At 40.4% G+C, this 22,343-nt stretch overlaps 1 protein-coding gene across 2 annotated transcripts in view; it reads right to left on the reverse strand.

Annotated features, from left to right (window-relative positions):
- The window catches only part of LOC138931197 (dedicator of cytokinesis protein 11), a 213,172-nt gene that overhangs the window by 98,742 nt on the left and 92,087 nt on the right, over positions 1-22,343 (reverse strand). For both annotated transcript variants that reach the window (XM_070292122.1, XM_070292121.1), the window contains exons 13-23: positions 21,574-21,696; positions 19,902-19,984; positions 16,781-16,903; positions 16,502-16,578; positions 13,283-13,467; positions 13,126-13,191; positions 11,251-11,343; positions 9,131-9,254; positions 4,338-4,459; positions 3,660-3,746; positions 1,499-1,588 (exon numbers count right to left, since the gene is read on the reverse strand). In XM_070292122.1, coding sequence (XP_070148223.1) covers positions 1,499-1,588; positions 3,660-3,746; positions 4,338-4,459; positions 9,131-9,254; positions 11,251-11,343; positions 13,126-13,191; positions 13,283-13,467; positions 16,502-16,578; positions 16,781-16,903; positions 19,902-19,984; positions 21,574-21,696 — 1,173 coding nt within the window. The remainder of the gene's footprint in view (positions 1-1,498; positions 1,589-3,659; positions 3,747-4,337; positions 4,460-9,130; positions 9,255-11,250; positions 11,344-13,125; positions 13,192-13,282; positions 13,468-16,501; positions 16,579-16,780; positions 16,904-19,901; positions 19,985-21,573; positions 21,697-22,343) is intronic.

Here is a 22,343-nt window from a genome sequence, read left to right on the forward strand (position 1 = left end):
AGTAACCCAGCTATCTTTTCCAATAGGGCGGCCTATCCTTCCATGTGCCAGCCACACTGGAACTCCTCCTGTTTCTGGAACACACCAAGTAAGCTCCTCGGGGCCTCTGCACTTGCTGTTCCCAGCCCTTGCCCAGAATTCCATGCGGCTGGCACCCTCCTTTCCTTTAGGTCTCTTTACTGGAGAGTTCCTTGTTGACAATCTAAAAAAGAGATCCTTATCACTCCTAATTCCCCTTCCCTATATTTTGGTTTTCTTTATAGTACTTATTACCCACTGACATAAGATACACAGTTGACCCTCCATCTCCACATATTTCACATCTGCAGATATGGAGAGCTGACTGCAAGGGATTTGAGAATCTCTGGTATCTAGGGAGGGTCCTGGAACCATGACTGCAGATGTATATATTTATTCATTTATGTGTTTAATGTCCATCTGTCTCCTTGAAAGTAAGCTCCTTGAAAATAGGGATGTTGTCTGTTTTCTTCACTTATCCTCCCCATGTTTAGAAAGAAGCCTGGCCCACAGGAGGTACTCAAGAAAAAAGTGTGGAATGAATACTACACAGCAGATGCCCTGTCTCACTGAGGCCTCACAATCACCATACAAGTGGGTATTACTGTTATCTTTATGAGACAGAAGAAAAAACAAAGGCTTGGAGAAGTTAAGTAACTTGGTCAAGGTCAATCACAGAGCTACCAAGTGACAGAGCTGGGGTACAAGCTCAGTTTGTGATTCCAGAACCCATGCACGTGTTACCTCATTCACACTGCCTCTCTGAAAGAAATGAGTATTTTTGTTCATTTCACATCATTCATTATTAACATATGTCGAAAGGGAAATCCTGTAGAGGACTTCATTTAAAATCAAAACTCCTCAGACTGGCCATGGCTGATCTACTGAAGGAGCAGCCAAGAGAAAAGCTACTGTCAGATGGGTCTTATGATGTGTGCTTTGTCCCACCATGTTAGGGAATAAACGGAGTCTTGGATTCTCAATGCTTTCGATAAAATATGGCGTTTCTTATGACTCCTATGCACCATGCAGCAACTAGGTTCCTTCTTATCAGCTGACCCTTTTGATATTCTTTCACCTACGGACCCAGGAACCATTTCACATTGTATTCCAAGTAAAAGTGACTTCGTTTCTCCTGGCCTTTTTCTCCACAGCATTCTCCACCTTTACTGGGCCATCAGCAAGATGAGAAAGGACCTGGAAAAATCAATCTATGGACCCGAAATAAACATTTTCATGAGATTTTTTTTAAGTATGTTGTTGAATTCTGGCTAAAACATTTTCTTCCTAATGCCATGCTTCTGTTGCGTGCTTCTAAACAGCCACTTGATAGAAAAGGACATAGTAGAATGTGCTCTCTTGAGGATTTGCAACCAAAAGTATTTTCAAGTATTCATTTTTTTTGGCCTCCCACATCAAAAATGTGGCAACCAAAAGACAAGAAAAACAAACCTTTTACAGAAAGCTGCTGTTCATTTACCTTTAAATATTTAATGAGCTCCCCAGGAACTTCTTTCGAGCCTGACTGAATCAGCTGGCAATGCTGGAAGAATTTGTGCACATGCAGATCCTGAAAACCAGATGGATACAGCCATATGAAATTTGATTCATTACCCACAAAACACAGGCTCTCCACCTCTACCACCCGTCCTCCCACCCAGAATCTTGCAAACCTGTTTCCCCAGGTCTTCTAATGACCCGACTCGGCATCTACAGCTACCAACACACATGTTCCTCCCTGAGTCCCAGAGTCCTCTCAACCCACACACAAAACAGCAAACCAGGCCCATTGAGCATGCATCTCAGTGCACCGGGTAGGCCACCATTCATGCCCATCTAGTCCAACATTTGTTTCCTTTTTTCAGTAATGTCATCTCTGAAGTTGGGCCGCTTCTATATTTTAATGGAACAAGCAGGAAGAGAGGTCTGAACTGACAGGTAAGAAAAGGGAGTGACCTGACCCTGTGGTGGCCAGCGTCCAACTGATCTACAGACACTGAATCTGTGGATAGCACAGACTGTCTCAGAAACCAGAATCAAGAAATTCCAGATGAATTGTGCAAGTAGAATTGACATATATACACAATCATGTGTAAAATAGCTAGCTAGTGGGAAGCTGCCATATAGCACAGGGACCTCAGCTCTGTGCTCTGTGATGACCTAGAGGGATGAGAGTTGGGGTCGCGGGGGAGGCGCAGAAGGAGGTCCAAGAGGGAGAGGATATATGTATACATATAGCTGATTCAGGCTTCCCAAGTGGCGCCACTGCTAAAGAATCCACCTACAATGCAGAAGATGCGAGAGACTTGGGTTCAATCCCTGGGTTGGGAAGATCCCCTGGAGGAGGGGATGGCAACCGATTCCAGTATTCTTGCCTGGAGAATCCCATGGACAGAGGAGCCTGGTGGGTTACAGCCCATAGGGTCATAGAGTCGGACACGACTGAAGCAACTGAGAAGGCATGCATAGCTGATTCACGTTGTGGTACAGCAGAAACTATCACAACAATGTAAAGAAAGTATCCTCCCATTTTAACAAAAGGGATTAAAGAGAAAAAAATAGAAATTGGATTTTTACCTGCTTCCTCTAATTATTATCTGTGGGACCTTGGGTAAATCTTTTAACCTGACTGAGCCCCTGTTTCCTTTCCTATAAAAGGATGGAATGGCCAAGGAAACCTGAGAGTGCTGCACCAAGGAGTGTGGACTTCACCTTCTCCATCCATGATTTTTCAAACGGTGCTTGAGGTGTCTCAGATACTTGATTCTAATTTCAAGGATGCTGAGTCTAAGAGCAAACTGTAGTAGCTAACACTGATCCACTGACTGCCAGCTTCTGTGTTCAGCTCCAGTCTAACCATAAGCAAAACATCAGACTAATTCCCACAGAGGGGCATCCGCAAAGTACCAGTAGTCCTGAAAACTGACAAGGTCACCCAAAACAACGAAACACTCAGAACTTGCCACAGCCAAGAGCCTAAGGGAATGTGACAACTAAAAGTAACATGTTATCCTGGATAGAATCCTGAAACTGAAAAGGGGTACTAACAGGTAAAAACTAAGGAAATCTGAATAAAGGCCAGACTTCAGCTAATGATTATGTCTCAATACTGCTTCAAGAGTTGTAACAAGGGTGCCACACTCATGTTAAACGTTAACACTAAAGGAAACTTGGTATGAGGCATATGGGAGGTAGCTGCACTATCCTCATAATTTTTCTGTAAATCTAAAACAGCTCAAAAAATATATGTTGGTTTAAAAATGGTAATAATAGCCTCCACATTTTTTTCAGAGTTTTGGGAGAGTCTAATCAGTCAATGGGAATAAAAGGATTTGGTCATTTGAGAAGAATTTAAAAATTTGAGCTATTATTAAGAATGGTGTTATTACTAATGAGAAAGTGTTTCGGGCCACAACTTCTCTAAGGCTGTAGAAATGAATATAATCTATTTCAATCAAGAAAAAAACTCAAGTATTAAAATTGACAAAATTCAGGGACTTCCCTCATGGTCCAGTGGTTAAGACTCCTCACTTCCAAAGTAGGAGGCATGGGTTTGATCCCTGGCTGGGGAACTAAGGTCCCAAATGCCACATGGTGTGGCAAAAAAAATTTTTTTTACAAATTCATGGGATGCAACTTACTTGAGTGTAAATGGTAGACTCCAAGTGGCTTTTGATCTTCAACAAAGGCTTTGCACCATCTACCCACTTAATATCCACATTTGATTGCTGGGAACAGAAAACATACATGTGAGTTTTTGTACCACAGTAATAGACAGATGAGCAATATATGTATTTCAACATTTTTCTCAGAAACAAATGTGCTAGTTGCAGACATAGGGAACTATTGGAGAAAATAACCTGCCTTTAGAATAAACGTATCCTAAATCATTTTGAAGTTCCCATCCTTTGCAGGCGGATACTTTTCCTAATGACAATAAAAATGACTATATGAAGCAATTTTTTTATCATGCACAAAATCAGAGTCCCATTTTAAGTAACTGGAATCAACTGACATGAGGTTACTTTGTCAAACTATGATAGAAACTTCCCAACACTCATTTTCCATACTTCTCTTTGTTGTGGACCAGCATCAGCCCTCAAACCACACTCTGAGTAGCTATCAACCACACTAAACCATGCAATACACCAACAGTATTCTATTTTTTAAACATTTCATCATATATGGAAAACTGAATCACTTTGCTGTACAGCAGAAATTAACATGACACTAAATCAACTATACTTCAATAACATTTTTTAAAAGAAGGCAAAAATAACATTTCATGATTTCTTCAACAAATACAGAGATTTTCCTACCCTTCTGGATTCTGCATCATTCAGACTCATGTAGCCTGGGGGAAGATTGGCGGAAACTGGCAGCTGCTGCTCCAATGTGATGATTCTACCATCCTTCAGTAAAGGTACCCAGGCAAAGCCAACTGCCAAGACAATAATCAGCCATGAGAAATGAAATCACAGATGCAATTAGCTACACAAATGTCTGGTCACTGGGGAGCAGGGTAGGGCTGGTGATGCTGCCAGGGGTTTGTATGTGAGAGTCCAGGTGTTAGGCATCCAAGCACTGGGTTGGGGGGGGATTAGTTTGGATGGCTTCCTAATCCTAGCCTGGCCACTAACAGGTTATTCACGCTACCTCCTTGACTATAACAATGGGAACAATAACACCCAGATCTTCTATAGAACAGTGATTGAAAGACCAAAGCGAGCTGATATACCAGAACATTGACAGCTTTTAAAGTGAATCCATTTCATTATCTTGACATACTAGGGGAGCATTTTGGTACTTATTTTTTAAAAGATTCAGATGTCTCTTGTCCACCCTTACAGTCTCATATCTGAGACTATAATCAGACAGCAATCACCACGTTGCAAAATTTCTTCCAGCAACCCTAGGGTAAGTAAAGGACTATGGAAAATGAAGGTCACAAGTCAGGGTTACGTTCTATATTTATACACAGCAGTATTTGGTTGGGCAGTTTTCCTGATTACAGAAGGAAGAGAGGTAGCAAGAGAATACAGCCACAGCACAGTACTTACAAGTGGAATCACTGAGAGATTTTCCTCCCCAGTCTCTACATTTCTTAACAGTTCTACCCCAAAGAGCCTCTTGGCTTCTTATTAGAAAACTCATCATGTTCTAAGCTAAAAAATCCAGAGCCATCTGTGTTGCTCAAGTCAAGCAGTGTCAGTATTTCCATTATAGAGATTACTCTGGACTTCAAGTGTTTATAACTTAGCTGTAAAAAGGATTGCTCTGAACTGAGTTCTGGCATATGAGGGAGGGTGTTGGCTCGAGAGTACTTTTGAAAGCCACTGCTTTCTGATGCTTTAAAGTTCTTTGTGTGAGTGTGTGGGTGTGGGTGTGTGCGCACGCGCACGCATGTGTGCGTGTGTTTACAGTGTGAACACAGAAGTCAACACAAATCTGGTTAGAACGTGTCTAATTTGGCAAAGCTTTAATTCTTAAAGAGACTGATATGTTGCATTCTCCAAATAGACTGAATGGCTTTCTCAGACGCCAAAACACGCCTGCAGGGCATCTTCACTAGTACAGTTTCAGAAATGCTTTACCCAGGGCTTTTCTTTTAGAAAAAGCAAAGGAAAGTAACATGAGCAGAAGAACCATTCAAAAGGACTCTGTCAAAGTAGTTAAACTGAAAATCAGACAAATGACAAAAGGTTTCCAGTCCAGAAAGCAGGAAAAGGAAAAGATATTTCTTGTTTTTCAGGGTTATTTTTTCCTTACATAAATTTTTATTGACATATAATTCAGATGCCTTACAATTAATCTATTTAAAGTATACCATTCAATGGTTCTTGGTATATTCACAAAGCTACATCTACTGCCACTACCGAATTCCAGAACTTTTTTTTATCACCCCCAAAGGGAACTCCATACGCCTCAGAAGTCACATTCTATTTCCTCTTCTTCAAGTCCCGGACAGCCACTGATCTACTTTCTGTCTCTATGGAGTTGTGTGGGCAACATTTTTGCACTGCAAATCAATCAGAGCATGGCCAAGTGTGTCTCTTAGTCAAAACTCATCTAGAATGCTTGGAAGCTATAAAGGTACAAGGTCAAGCACACACCATCTGCATCAAAAGTGTGAAACCACTTAAAGGATGGACAGTTAAAAGTAATGAGTGCTGGGGAGGAGTTTGGGATTAACAGATATACACTACTCTATATAAAATAGATTTTTACTTGCTGTATACAGTACAGGAAACTATGTCCAATACCCTGTAATAACCTACAATGGAAAAGAATCTGAAAAAGAACGGCTATGTGTGTATATATACATATGTATGCATAACTGAGTCACTTTGCTGTACATCTGAAACATTATAAATCAATAATGCTTCAAAAACACTTCAATATATATATTTTAAAAACTGATGAGTAGCAAGAAAATAACCACCTCATGCTCTACTGAGCATCTTGCCCACTTCTGTCCAGGATCTGGATAAGGCAACAGTTGTTTGTTTCCTCAGGAGGTACACTGTCATGTACCTCACTGTCTCATTATTCTGCTAGATTTCTTCTCAACCTGCAAGGTCACTACCCTAAATGAACAGCAAGTTCTATGGGGATCTAGAACATGACCACACTATCCACAAAGGGACTCTCCTAATATTCAGTACTGCTGCCTGCTGGGCATCACTCAGATGTGTCACTAACATTGCAAACTCAATATCAGTCAAAACCCACCATCCCTAGGCATAACTCTGCTACTCGGCAATATCTGCCTTCCAGTTTTGAAACTTCAGTGCTAACTTTGAATCATCTCTCTAGAGGCCCATCACTTGCCAGGCCCAGTATATTCCTCTGCAATTGTCTTTTTCTCCACCCTCACCACCTGCCCCCCACCCACCCACCATTACAGCCCCACTGTGGTCCCCTTCCTCTCCTGAACTCTTGAAATAGCCCCCTAACTGGTGTTTCCTTCCTTCCTTCTTCCTGCTCCACCTCACCTCACCCATTATATTGCTGCCTGATTGGATTTCCTGCAAAACAGCTCCTACTGGTGTTAATAACCCTTCAGTATTTCCTATTGGTAACAGAACAAAATCAAACCCACAACCTGGTATTCAGGGCCTTCCACCATCCGACTCTTCCTTTTCAATCTGCCATCCTATGCTTCCCTCCCCAGTTTCCTGTGCTTTAGTGCATGAAACTATTTGGGGTTCCCTGTCCAGACCCCTCAATACTCTGCCTCTATACTGGCTATTCCTTGACTGCATTATCAAACTCTATGCCACCCTGCAATGCCTCACCCAAACACCATCACCTCCTGGAAGCCTTCCCTGACTCCCAGCCACTTGTCCTTCCACCAGTTGAACTGAATAATTTTATGTGATATCAGAGAATAACTTGCTCTTCTCTGATATCACACAACACCATTTTATTGGTAACTACTACTTTCTATCTTGTGTTATAAATGTCTACATAGATCTTGTTTCCCCCACTGGACCATGTGCTCACTGAAGATGAGATCTATGTTCGATGCTCCACTGTCTTCTCCATATTACCTACTACAATATCTAGTAGATAATAGATATGCAGACATATTTGCCGAGTGAATGAACAAATTTAAGATGGGTCCAGGCTGACGCCACAGAAGCAGCCTGAATGCCCATCAACAGAGGAAAGGATAAAGAAGATGTGAGACATATATACGATGGAATATTACTCAGCCATAAAAAGGAACAAAGCTGTGCCATTTGCAGAGACATGGATGGACCTAGAGGCTGTCATACAGAGGGAACTAAGTCAAAAGAGAAAAACAAATATCACATATTAATGCATATGTGTGGAATATAGAAAAATGGTATAGATGAATCTATTTGCAAAGCAGAAATAGAGACACAGATGTACAGAACGAACAAATGGACACCAAGGGTGGGAGGGGGTGGTGGGAAGAATTGGAAGATTGGGATTGACATATATATATACTACCTTGTATAAAATAGATTAACTAATGAAAATAGACTATATATCACAGGAATCTCTATTCAATGCTCTGTGATGACAAAGAGGGGATATATGTATACATATAGCGGATTCACTTTGCTGTACAATAGAAACTAATGTAACATTGTAAAGCAACTAAATTCCACTAAAAATGTTTAAAAAAAAAAGGAAAGAAAGAAAAAGTTTGGCACAGGCTAACTTGGATTTGAATCCCAAAGCATACTGACACTGACATAGTGGATGTGGCATGGGCCATGTCCATAGGACCTATGATATTCTCCCAAGGATGCTTCCCATTGGTCTATCTAAAGCCTTGAGGAATGAGACCACAACTGGGGCTTCACTATCAATGCTTATTCAAGTTTGTTAAATCTATCCTCTTCTCCCTAGAATTCCAATCTCCCTTGGGTTCAAAAATGCCCATGGCTCTGGGCTTACTTCCCTCTTCTCAATGAGTAGAGCTGGAAGATTCTGCTTGCTGGACCATTCCACACAAAAGAAATAACAAAAATATAGCATCACAATATGGGTTTCTTTCTGAGAAGAGCAATATTACTTTATGTTGCCTACAGTAGTCTAAGCACACTGGCAAGCATTTGGACATGACGCTGAGTAGAAATGATGATAAAATAAACATGTAATTCATATTTTAGCACGGAAATTTTAACTCAGAAATGCACTTTTTGATAAGGGGAAGTGGTCTGTAGCTCAATGAAAAGAGGTTATATCCTAAGACAACTCCATTTCGAATAGCTCTAGAGAGAGAGATTTAAAGAATGCATGGATATATGTATACCTATAGCTGATTTACACTGTTGTACAGCAGAAATTAACCCAACATTGTAAAGCAATTATACTGTAAATTTTTTTTAATTTTAAAAGGTACACACTTATAGATAGACTAGACATAGATATAAATATAGATAAATATAGAAAGGATTATAAACAAGGACTTCTGGACAGCACAGGCAATTCTACTCAACACTTTGTCTTAAGCCATATGGAAAGAAAATCCAAAAAATAATAGATGCATATATATGTACAAGTGAATCAAGTTGCTGTACACCTCAAACACAACATTGTAAATCAACTATTCTCCAATAAAGAACACACATACCTGGAGTTTCAACTGTGTCCTGCTTTTTGGTTGTTCCCTTTGTGTTAATTTCACAACTTACGTGATAAAAAGTGAAAAGCAAATGATGTTTTTGATGAAGGTGAATGGGAAGCTCAATTTTTATCTGAAATGAAAGCAAAATTATACAGAGCATTTTGTTTTCATCATCAAGTGGGACTGTCAGACCTTTAGCTTTGTTTCATCATACTTTTCCAATGACATAATTTTCTAAATCACAGGTCAAGTGGTCAAATAATAGATATCATTTAAATATATTCCAATTGCCTTTCTGGTCAGTTTCAGTTTGACAATAATATTCTCTTGGGTTGCGAGGGCTGATTTATTACTCTTCCTGGAGAGTTGTAGATTCTCCTGGATTCAACTTTGCAGAAGGATTTTCTGAAACACTGGATCAAAACCACATCCTTAAAGCCCAGAGATACCATGAAACTCAACTGGAGTCAGTGAATCCAATCCATCTACAATGTGCACTGAATTTGAAAACCTGCCCTTTTTTTTTTTTTTTTTCAAAATCATTTCCCTCCTCTGCCTGGAAAACAAAAAAAAAGCCGTTACAAATAAATGAGCAAAAAGTCACTGAGGTATTATGGAATCCACAAATTACAGTTGTATAAATTTCTTTAGAGGAAAAACATAGCTTTACTCTTGAATAAATAAAAAGTATCATCATGACACATGAATTTCATGCTAAAAATTAATACTTTAATACAAGCACCTCAAGTAATTTGCCAATCAGAACCCAAGTGAATGTTTGTAATGTCTCCTGGGAAGGATGTGGGAGACAGATCACAGATTTAATTGATTTAATGCACATGAATGGACCTGCCCAGGAACCCACGCAAACATACATGCTCATGCTCACTTTCCTGGTTAATACATAACAAATGTTTGAAAAGTCCATTTCTGGCTTCCTAACATGGATTACTTACTACATGAACAAGCTTTCTCTAGTGACTGGCACTGGTTATAGAGAGGAATATATTAAACAGCTTGATGATGGGACATCTGGCCTAATTATCATTCACACAAGACATGGCTTTGGTGTGATAACTAATTTCTGTTGTAGGTATATTTCACCACAGAATATGCCTATTCACAGCATCCAGACCATCTGGGTAGGTATCTAATGCTCTGCTGCACATAAATATGGACACACTCCCTCCCTGGGTGGCAAAAACACATTCCCTGCAAAGGCTGGGGCACTGGACTGAGCAGGAATGAGCAAGTCCCAGGCTGGGGTTTCAGGCCTCCATACTACAGCAGCTGGGCCTGGGGAACGAGGGACAGCAGGGTAGGGGGATGGTTTCTAACCAAGCCAGGGATGGACACGTGGAGCCTGAGAAGCAGAAATAGCAGAGCTCTTGGCCTGGGATATACACCTATACACCCGGGTTCCATGGAGACACACGGCTATCAAGGGCAGCCTGTGGATTTACATAAGCCGTCTATGCACAGGCTCGAAGAGGTTTTGACAGAGACACTGAGAAGGACACTGACATGCAGAGACAGAGAATTGGGAAGAAAGAGAGCCAGGGACAGAATCGGGCAACCTGACTGAGGACAGGCACTCAGAGGCCAGGAGATAGCCTCTGTCTATATTGCACTGAGGCATTTGGGGCAGCCGATGGGATTCTGGGGGCCCAGCCACACCACTGTGTCTCTCAGAGCATTTCACTTACAGACAGGCTGCACCCTCCCATGCAGAACCACAGGAGGTAAGAGCTAGGAGGGCCTTCAGAAAACCCCTTCCAAATGTCTTATTTTAAACTCTGGAAATTAGAGACTCAGGGAGGGGAAGTGACTTGCTCAAGGTCTTGGAGCCAGCTGATGTCCAAGTGTGGGCTAGAAGTCCTGTTCCAGTCTGCTGTCTGTTTCCTACGTTATCTCACATCAGAGCCTCTTCCATTTGTGGGCCCTGCCTCCACTGTCACCAAAGGGCACCAAGCAGGCAGCGGCCCTTAGTTCTGATGTGACATTTTCTATTTTCATGTGACTAACCATTCAGGGATTGAAGGTGCAGATGCAAGATTGGAAATGATTTAAACAGAAAAGAAACAACCACCACAGCGTTTTCTCAAGAAGAAAATAACGTATTTTACCTCATCATAGAACTCTGGATTTTGGTTGTGATGCGAAACAACAGCATAAGCGTTTGTGGTAAAGACAGACCCTGCAGGTTTTCCATAGATACACTGCAAAAGAAGGAAACAGAGTCACCACTCTCCATGCTGCTCTTTAAACAGGATGCTGCTGCTGCTAAGTCGCTTCAGTCGTGTCTGACTCTATGCGACCCCATAGACGGCAGCCCACCAGGAACCACATACAGTTATGGGCATCTGTGAGCACAGGGTCATGGCCAAGCCCACCCAGCTCTCACCATGAGCCTGTAAATTCCAAATCATTTCCAGTCACTCCAGACACCCCCAGACATCGCCTAACTTGGCTCCATGGATGCTGCTGAATTTCCTGCCACCAAAGAAATACAATTTCAACCTAGCTGACAGGAAGTGGCTGAACACTTCTAATCACTTGGAAGGGAAACACTCTCCAGCCAGGCCTGGCAAGCTTACTTCTCTCATGCTATTTGCACTTATTAATATGAGAAGCTCCTCCTTGGTCGGTCAGCAACATGTGCTGAATGCTCATTGTGCGTGGGCCAGGTGAGGAGTTTTAACAGAACCAACAGCAGATCCATTCCTAGCCTCAAGGAATTAGAAAATGAATGGCCATTAGGCCACAGACGGGCTTACTGTTTTCTCACTTTATGAGCCACACTTTCAGAGTCACCAGCTTGCTGCTACACCAGTAAAATGAATGGAAGGCTTTCTCGGGTTCCATGGAAAGATCCGATTTCATTTCTAGTGTGAGTTTTTCACTTCCATAGGCTTAATACGTTCAAGGATGAATATGGAGTCAATGAGCCAGGCTACTAATGGCCTCACTCGGGTACTTAGAGCCAGCCTCCAGGCCAGCTAAGAAATGAAACTGACACTCGCCTGCTCCCCTGAAATATGGTTATGAAGGCAATTTGCAGGAACTGCAGAGAGGTAACCTAAGAGTCTTTGAGTATACAAAAGGATAGTGCACTGGGATGAAAAAAAACTATTCTCAGCTCCACTGAAGAAGAATCAGAGAACCTACACCTCATTTTAGCCAGCTAATCCTTAAATTAACTTAGGTTTCTCTGTGAAAAAAATCTCTTCTCAAAGATAAGAGCTATTATACATTAAATGACTTAATTGGGGATATTCCAGCCTCTTTTCCTAGGTGGTTTAAGAGGAAGACTCGCTATCCATCTGTCTGATTTAGGCTCAAGCTAGAGACGTAGGGAGCCAGATAAACACTTTGTGCTGGCTAGATGTTCAGACTTCTCTTTCAGGACTCTGATTCCTGGGCTAAAGAGCCAAAAGTAAAAGGTGGCTATAAAGAGTGAAACTGTAAGGGCACCGTGAACTGACAGGTATTTTAAGGATCACAATATCAGATACTGAGATGCTTTTCCTAGATCACTCATTCAAGTTTGGAGGCACCATTTGGCCAGCCACAGACTCGAAGTCATATCTCAGATCAAAGCAGTCATGCTGTGCTACTGTCAGCTTGAAGCCTGTTCAGGTTTCAAGGAGAAAGGAGTTAAACTCCCCTGATGGTACCACTATAAGCTGTCAGAAGAAAATGACCTTGTGATTGGGCATTGAAGCAAGGCAAAATCCAAGTGGAGCAAAGGCAAAAATTCTGGCATATGCAGCTTACCCTTTTTTTAAAGCTATATATACGTTCCTAACACATTGTGTCATTTCTTAATATTTAACTCAATCTTACCGGTAATGTTTAAGAGTAGAAAAGGCAATCTTACATTTGTCACTTTACTACATTTTCTTGACATTTAAGCACATGAAACTTAGCATATGAAACTACCTAGTACCAAAACGTCTGTCTCTATGAAAAATGCATGCTTATCAATATCACAAACAAACCTTTAGAGCGCTAGCATCACTTTCATCCGAATCCCGGAATTCCACACAGACCGCAATGTTCCTTGCCTAAAAATGATTCATCATTCAAAGTGAGTCACAAAACGAGAAGATTATAAACAAGTGTAACACCCCAAAATGTATAGTTTACCCTGTTTACCTTGGCAAATGTTTTTTGGCTATCGTATTTTAATTGCAAGGGATATACATATAGATGGTTTTTGTAAATGGTAAATGGGTAACAATATTTCGTCATTTCTGGAACAAACTCTTCAACTTCCACAGTAATATTTTGACAATTCTTTTCAAAGGGCTTCAGAGGCACATATGAAGAAGTAATACAATCTACAGCAGAAAAAATAAACAGGCAAAGATGCAACAATTGTTAACACATTCCTGCATTTATAAAATATATATATATACCTGGATTGTGTTCTCAAAGAGCGGTTTAACAAACAGAATTCTTAGTGATTGACAAAAACTCATACAGCCACTTCAAGAGCCCAGAAGAACAAGTAGGAATAAGTAGCCTGATGCTGATTTTAGTGAAATCCTTCAAACCAGATGCGGATTGCTATTTCATTCTCAACGTAGAGTGATTTTCCAAATATAACACATCATAATTTTGACAAATTTAAACTCTGCAAAGAAATCCATTACATTTTTCCTCCTGCGACTGCAATTTAGCTTTTCACTGCAATTTTTTATTGGTATCAGGGAAGTAACAGTAAATTTATGCCAATTAGCTCATGGCTAGTCCCTCTTAAAAAGTTAACTTGGTACAGGTGCAAATTTTCACTTAAGGAATAATGGCAGCCTTCTGAAACTACAGATCTTCTGATGTGTTACCAATAATAAATTCCATCCTCCCGAATGTGGAAAACACAAAGCCTTAGAGAAGTATGGCAGCACATGTTATTGAGGTAGCCACTTGCAGTAAAGGTTATTCATACACTTAAAGGGGCTCTAAGACTGCTGGTCCTTGCTGAAGAGTGATATTGATGGAGAAGAAATATGCAGGAGAGTCAGATCTGAGCACATAATATTTTTCATTGGGTTTTGTTTTCTATGATAGCAATACTTACAATAGAATATCTGGAAGAAGAGAATAAAGGTCCACAGATAAAAGTGATCATTTCACTACCCAGAGTTAACTACTGCTAATATTTTGGCATATTTTCTTGTAGTCTTCTTCCTATGTATGCCTCATCTAACAAACACAAAAATCTCACTGCATAGAGAACTTTATCCTAGTTGTTGGTATTTTATCTGATATCTTATTTCATGAGCTCTTTGTAAACATCATTTTGCAGAGCTGCATAAAAGTTTCATGGTATCAGGATCCCTAACTGAACTGAACCACACATGAACTGAAGCATGACTGAACCACACTGACAGTGTCGTACTCTTTGGTTGCTTTCAGTCCCCTCTGTAATATAGACAACACTGCAAAAAATATCTTTACGCATAAACTCCTGTCTACACTTCAAGTTATTTCTTTAGGAAAAAATAATCCATTGAACTCTTAGATGTTTTAACATGCCAACTGCCACTCTCCTACTTACAATCCTTTTGTGACTTCTCATTGTACTTGGGATGAAATTCAGTTTTTTAAGGAGTTACCATGGTTTTCACAATGTTCTTCATGATGTGATTCTTCCTACTTCTCCTACTTCATTTCTTATCTCCTGTGTTCACATCACACACTAGACTAGCGCCTCATTGGTTCCCTTTGTGTCCATATAAACCAAGCTAGCTGCACCTCAAGATCTTTACATGTGACACCCTCAGAGTAGGATGTACAGTCCGAACCATTTCATGCTGACTGGGCCACATGGTGAGCCTTCCTTATCCACCCTTTTTGAAAGTGGCCCACCCAATCAGAGACAGAAATTATTCATTTGCTTTCTTGTTTAAATGCCTGTCACTCTTTCTAGACTGTAATCTCCATACTTTCAAAGCACCTAGTAAGTATTCAATAAAGTCTACTCAATAAATGTTTATTTGGTGAATAAATGGATAGATAGAATGTCAGAATTAGAATGCCTTAGTTACAGACATTCATGGATGTCTCTTGCCAAACTGTACTCCTACTCGAGATGGGTGACAGTGCCTGGCCAAAACTAAGCCGGCATTAGAGAGTTACAATTTATTTTTTGCAAATTTGATAGATGAACAAAAACACCACAATGCTGAAATATTTGCATTTTTGTTACTGGCATAATTACTGAGACTAGATGTTTTCCAATTATTTACCAGTCATTTTATTTCCTGCAAGTTGTCTTTTCTGTCTTCTGTCCATTTTTCTCCTGGGATCATAGATTCTTGTCTTTAAACAAGAAATGAAATTCTCCTTTTGGATCCCTTCACTGATGAAATTCAGCCAAGGCAAAAGGAGCAGAAACTGACTGGAACACACTCACATCATATATTATACATGAAACAGCATCTGATAAAAATCAACTTAATTTACTTCCTAATCTCTAACTATTCACCATGTATCCTGGGTTGAATAGTGTCCCACCAAAATTCATGTCCACTGGAAACTCAGAATGTGACCTTATTTGGAAATAAGGCCTTAGCAGATGTAATTAGTTAAGATGAGATCATAATAGATTAAAGTGAAGTCGCTCAGTCGTGTCTGACTCTTTGCGACCCCATGGACTATAGCCTACCAGGCTTCTCTGTCCATGGGATTTTCCAGGCAAGGATACTGGGGTGGGTTGCCACTTCCTTCTCCAGGAGCTCTTCCCGATCCAGGGATTGAACACGGGTCTCCCGCATTGGAGGCAGACACTTTACCGTCTGAGCCTCCAGGGAAGCCCATATAATAGATTAAGGCGGGCCTTAAATCCAATGACTGGCGCTCTTAGTAGAAGACCATGAGGACAGAGGCAGGGACCAGAAGGATGCATCTATAAGCCGAAGGACGCCCAGGCTAGCCACCAGCTTCTAGAAGCTAGGAGAAGAGGTACTTCCTCAGTGCCCTGAGAGGGAGCGTGGCCATGCCGGCGCCTTGATTTTGACTCCCAGCCTCTAGAACCGCAAGAGAGTAAATTTGTTGTTTTAAACCACCCTGTTTGTAATACTTTCTTACAGCAGCCCTAGGAAACAAATACACCATTTAAATCTTAAGAAAAATGTTAGGAAGATAAAACACCTGCACTTCAGGGACTTCCCTGGTGGTAGTTCAGTGCTCTCAAAGCAGGGGGCCCAGGTTCGATCACTAGTCAGGCAACTAGATCCCACATGCCACAACTAAGAGGTCACGTGCTGCAACTAAGACCTGGCACCGTGAAATAAATAAACATTAAAAAAATAAAAACCCTGAGATTCAAATGTAGCCTTTTAGGTTTATTTGCAATATGTAAGTTCTTACTTGAAAAATCCACAGGAACACATTCTACTGTGATGTTTAGCTGCCCAGGAATAATCTGCAATTTGGTCTTCTCTGGCCTAGATGTAAAATAAGAATATTTTATATTCAAAAAATATCATTACTAAGTGCACTGGTTACCGTTTATTCAAACTTCCAAATGCTTCCAAATCCAAATGCTCCAACATTTGATTTTTCCCACATATGACTCATATTCATCATTCAAAGAAATTATAATTCATCTATGATATTGATTTACTGCAGTAACTCTAAAACACTTACTTCTTGTATTCCGAGAGCAACTTGAGAATGTCTTCATTGGAAAGCTTGCTACTATCTTGTTTATACAAAGGAGAAAATCTCCCATCCAGGTCCAGAGAGCCTTGAATATCTTTGAAAATGGGCCTAAAAGAGAAACAGAGGGGTTTTTTTTAACTCGAAAGTATGGATAAATTAAGATCAAATAGTGGTGATGGGAACATAAAATGGTGAAACTCTTTTGGAAAATAATTTGGCAGTTTCTCATGAAGTGAAGCATACACCTACCCTCTGATCCTGCGATTCAACTCCTAGGCATATTTCCACATGGTACTTGAATGTTCACAGCAGATTTATTTGTTATAGCCCCAAACTGGCAGCCACCCAGATATTCATCAACAAATGAATGGATAAACAAATCGTATATTCTTACAATGGAATACTACTCAATGAACAACTGATACAACATTATGGATAAAATACAAAAACAGACTGAGAACAAGAAACCATAGGCAAGGTTACATACTGCATGATTCCGTTGATATGAAGTCCAGAACAGGTAAAAGTCAGCTAAGGTCAGTGGTTGCCTGGCTGGGAGTGGATGGCTGATTGGACAGGGATGTGAGGAACTCTCTGGAGTGATAGAAATGTTCTAGATCTTGGTTGGGGTGGTAGTTATATGACTACATACATCTGTGAAAATTTATCAAGCTGGACATATAAATGTGAATTTTAATCAAAGATAAATTATATCTCAGTGAAGTTGATAAAAATTGAATTAGATCTTTAAGATCAACTTATATCAAGTTTATAATATATCTACAAATTTTCTAATATGAATTAGAATTATTCCCTCCTCCTTCTCTTCTTTCATTTTCAAAGTAGCTATTTTACTGCCAGAACAGGAAGCAATATACAAGCACCCAACGCACTGGAAGCAACTATCGCCAAAAGCACAATCTCCCCTGGCAGAGCCTCTGAAAAATGTGGTTAAAGGCATTAACTATCAGCCCTACTTCTAAGCATACCTCCTTTATTTTCAGTAAACAGGGGTTTATCACACAGCTTTTAAATATCCCAGCCAAGCCTTTAGAGTCAGTTCCTGTCGCTGCTAACAACCAAAATAATTTAAGAAGGAAAAAAAACAGCATAATTCCACATCAGAACTGGGGATTAAAGCTTCTAACTTTGAAGATTTTATAAGTTATTTTTCTACAAGCACATTAGCATCAAGCAGTCACTGATGTGGCCTAAAAAGGGGTGGAGAGCATGTGCCATGGCTGTCTACAGTGGGCTCTGAATTCAGGTCCTGTTAGTTCTAAGACCTGCTTACACACATGCCATGTGAACTTAGGCAAGGATTTATTTTTTCATTTCTGTGACTCAAATTCCTCATCTCCAAGATGGGGGAGAACAGTACCTACCTCTAAAAGAAATATACATTAAGCACGTAGACCTCTACCTTATATGTGCCTGTGTGTTAAGTCTCTTCAGTCGTGTCTGACTCTTTGAAACCCTATGGACTGCAGCCCACCAGGCTCCTCTGTCCGTGAGATTCTCCATGCAAGAAAACTGGAAAAGGTTGCCATTTCCTCCTCCAGGGGATCTTCCCAACTCAGGGATTGAACCTGTGTCTCTTATGACTCCTGCATTGGCATGTAGGTTCTTTACCACTAGCACCACCTGGGAAGCCCACCTTGTACAGTTAGCACTTAATTACCATAAATATTGGACTGGCCAAAAAGTTCATTCTGGTTTTTAAAACCTGAACGAACTTTCTGACCAATAGTAACAGCAGCAGCCACTGGAGCATCACTAAGTATGTTTCACCTTCTGGAGCAGCTAAGTATACCACCTTCCACTACTCTTTGCCCTTGACCTATCCTTGGCTAGCATTTCTTACTAGTTGGCAAAATAAGGACAAGGTGCCTCTTCATCTACCAACATATAACACATTTTGAGACCCTCTCCCAAGTGAAATGATTATAGTGATAGAACAGTTACTGAACTTAAATCTCCTACCCTTATGGTACTCCCCAGCACCCACTGAACATAACTCGTTGAATTATTCAGAACATAGTGCCCTTTCCCCAGAAGTTCCAGTGAGCTGTACAGGCTGTACCATAAACAAGTCAGTGAACTTGTACTTCAAAGGGCGTATAAGCGAGGAATATAGTTTCAGTCATCACTGTAGGTAGACAGGCAAGATTTAGAGAAAAATCACGTAAACCACCATCAGATATGTGGTACAATTAACACACTTCCCAATATACTACCCCTGAAGAAGTTGCCAAATTTGTCATCAGAAAGCAAGAAAACCTACTAAGTAATTACACACTTGCACTGAGCAACTACATTTTTCGCCTTCTAGTTTTTAGTATGTTTTTCAGAATTACTCTATGATGGCTTTTCAAAGCATAAACCCAGCCAACTCTAAAATAGTGGGCACATTGTACATAATTCACTGCAATTTCTGGTTTTCTGGAAAAAAATTCCATCACTTTAGCAAATAAGCTCTGTTTCAAAGTGCAATAAAATTAAGTGGTGTCAGTCAGATCAGTAACCCAAGCCAAAGAAAATTTCCCTGAAGCAAGACATTTGAAAAAATGAAAGGGTCTTTGAGGCACAGCAAATTCTAAAAGAAAGAATATTTACATCCTGCTATAGACTGAACGTTTGTGTCACTCTGCTGCCCCTACACCCCCAAATTCATATGTTGAGATCTAATCCCCAAGGTATTTGTATGGCCTTTGAGAGGTGATTCAGTCATGAGGATGTAGCCCTTATGAATAGGATTAGTGTCCTTATAAGAGGCCAGAGAGATAGCCTGCTCTCATTTCACTATGTGAGACAACAGGGAGAAACTGGTTGTCTAAAACCTGGAAAAGAGTCCTCACCAAAACCCAACCATGCACTCTGATCTCAAGTTTCTAACCTCAGAAATTGTCAGAAATGAACGTCTGTTGTTTAAGCCACCCAGTCTAACTTGTTATGGCAGCCTGAATAGACTGAGACACATCCCAAGTGTCCCAATATATAACTGGTTTGTCAGAAACAGACTTCTGAATGCTGCCGGCAAGGACAATAGCCCTCAACTTCACACAGGAGCATGAATAGATGGGTCAGAAATATATTTTTTACAAACCTGGCAGCCCAAGCAAAGGGCATTCTGTATTGTCCAAGGCGGCTACACACTTGCTTAGCTGTCCTGTGCACTTTCTGGGCCGTCTAAGGTTAGAAATAAAAAGATAGGCTCAGATTTGTCCAAACTATCAGAGATTCAACCAGAAAAAATAATTTCCCCAACTTACTGATATAAAACATCAAAAACTAGGAAAACAAGATAAAGAAATAGTTATAAATAAAACACAACACACACCAGCCACCCACTTTTCAAGATAAAGTATTTCCTAAGGTTTTGGATTTTCTCATCAACAGAGCCCTCATCAAGATATCAGAAGACAAACAAAATAGATATAGGGCATGTTTTGTACTGAAGACTGCTACTGGGAAAAAATTAAGCAGTTTTAATGTCTATTTCCTTTCACACATGAGCAGGCATATAGTTTCACTCTTGGGTGAAGTTGGTTCTGGGTACTGCTGACCTTTTTACTCCCAAGATAAAAGCCAAATGATCAAGAATCAATGCAATTAGTTTAGCGTGGGCAGGAGCTGCTGTTTGCACAGGCACTGGGAGATGACAAAGGAGATAAACTGCCTATAGAGTCTAAACAGGCTGTGAAATGCTGCCTCTATGCTATCCCTAGGGATACAGAATGATGAAGGCTTTTATCTATATTGTTGAGACTCCCCCCCACCACAAATTAGTCATTCGCTCCTCAGCATCTCCCACTTAATAACACTATTTTGATCCACAACTAAAGGCTACATACAACAGACTGACTCATAAATACTCAGAAGCTGGACTGCTGCTAATGAACCATGCCATGAATGCTTTCCGTCTTTGGGCCTAACTTTTCTCATTTATAAAATGAGAGAGGATTAGATCAATAATTTCCAAAAGTTCAGAATTCATGATCCAGAAATTTGGAGAATTATCTGGGTCGCCGACTTTTAAGGTTGCCATTTAAAGATTGTGTCTGATTCTTTGTGACCCCATGGACTGTAACCCACCAGGCTCCTCTGTCCATGGGGATTCTCCAGGCAAGAATACTGGAGTGGGTTGCCAGGCCCTCCTCTAGGCAATCTTCCTACAATCCCTGCCACTTCACACACCAACATTATAGAAAAGACAGACAGGTGTGATGTTTAAAAAGTAGGAAGTGCAAAAACCTCAGAATAAACTCCTTCAAATTGAATACCCTGAAGCTTCATGAATGGCTCACTATCTTGTCTTTCTTTTTTCATTTCATCAGGGACAGGAGTAAATTTGAGTACAGTCTGGCATTTGGAAACTGCAGGACTTGGGTCATTTTTACCCTTGTTGCTCTGACATCTTTGGGGGATGGGATCATATGCAGGGCTGGGAATAAAGAAAGAGTAGCTATTTCCAAGGATACAGTGTCAGTGAACATATGTTGCCTAAAAGCCTTTAGCTCTGATTTTGATAAACAAGCAAAAATCAGATTGCCATGTAAAAAGGGGAAAAAAAAGTCATTTTCAAGCTGAAACATGCATACTCACAGAGCACACAATATTTTCAGAATATATTGCATGCTGAAAGAATTTTTGTTGTTGTTGTTGTTGTTGTTATTGTCTTTCTTTTTAGAGGCATCATTGACAGTATCATTTAAAGTATCAATAAAAGGCAAATTTTGCATTTGGCTGAAATGCTCACAAATGATCTTTATAAATACCTTTGCCGGGTCAGAATTTTTGATGTAGGGTTCCGCACAGTGTGTGATGTTTCCTTGGAGAACCTTTTCAATTCTAGCAACCAGGAAAATTTCAGGATGTGGATTCGTCACTGAGAAAATTCCCTGGAAAAAAAATTCCTTCCGTTAGATTTTTCTTTAATGTAATCTCATGCATACAGTTGCTTGGTTAGTGATTCCTAGCGGTGTGTTTGGCACAGAATATTGATATTCAACATAGGATCATGTCCATGGCCCTAGTAAGAGATAGCATTTCCATTCATATAGTTTTCAAAGGTCCTGATTGATGTTCCTTTCAATATAGATTTTCAATTTTGTCACCAGTCTCACATCTGTTAGTCCCCAAAGTGTAGGTGTCACCCTGACTGCTTAGCCTCTTGTGTTTGACGGTGTATGCAAGGTGCATCCTTAGGCCTAATCAATACAATGTGTATTGTTTGGCTTAAAGTAGCACGTGCTAAAATAGCATGCATTTCTAAAGTGGGACAGTTCATGAATTTTTAAAGGTAGCTGCCTGTAACTCCAGTGCAATCCACTCACCCTTAACTAGTACTAAAGGTAGCCAAGAAGGATGAAAATATTTCACTGTTCTTCATAGAATAAAAACTAAATCATCCTATAGAAAACACTCCTTTGCTGCAGCAGCAGAGCTCTGGTGCTCCAAAAACTCCTTTTGTCCGAAAACACTTTGTTTCAGGGACTAATGTAGATGCTACCAAGTTCCATGGGGAGCAACTATACCATCTTGTGTC

Source organism: Ovis canadensis, chromosome X (assembly GCF_042477335.2).
Source record: "Ovis canadensis isolate MfBH-ARS-UI-01 breed Bighorn chromosome X, ARS-UI_OviCan_v2, whole genome shotgun sequence".
Taxonomy (NCBI): domain Eukaryota; kingdom Metazoa; phylum Chordata; class Mammalia; order Artiodactyla; family Bovidae; genus Ovis; species Ovis canadensis.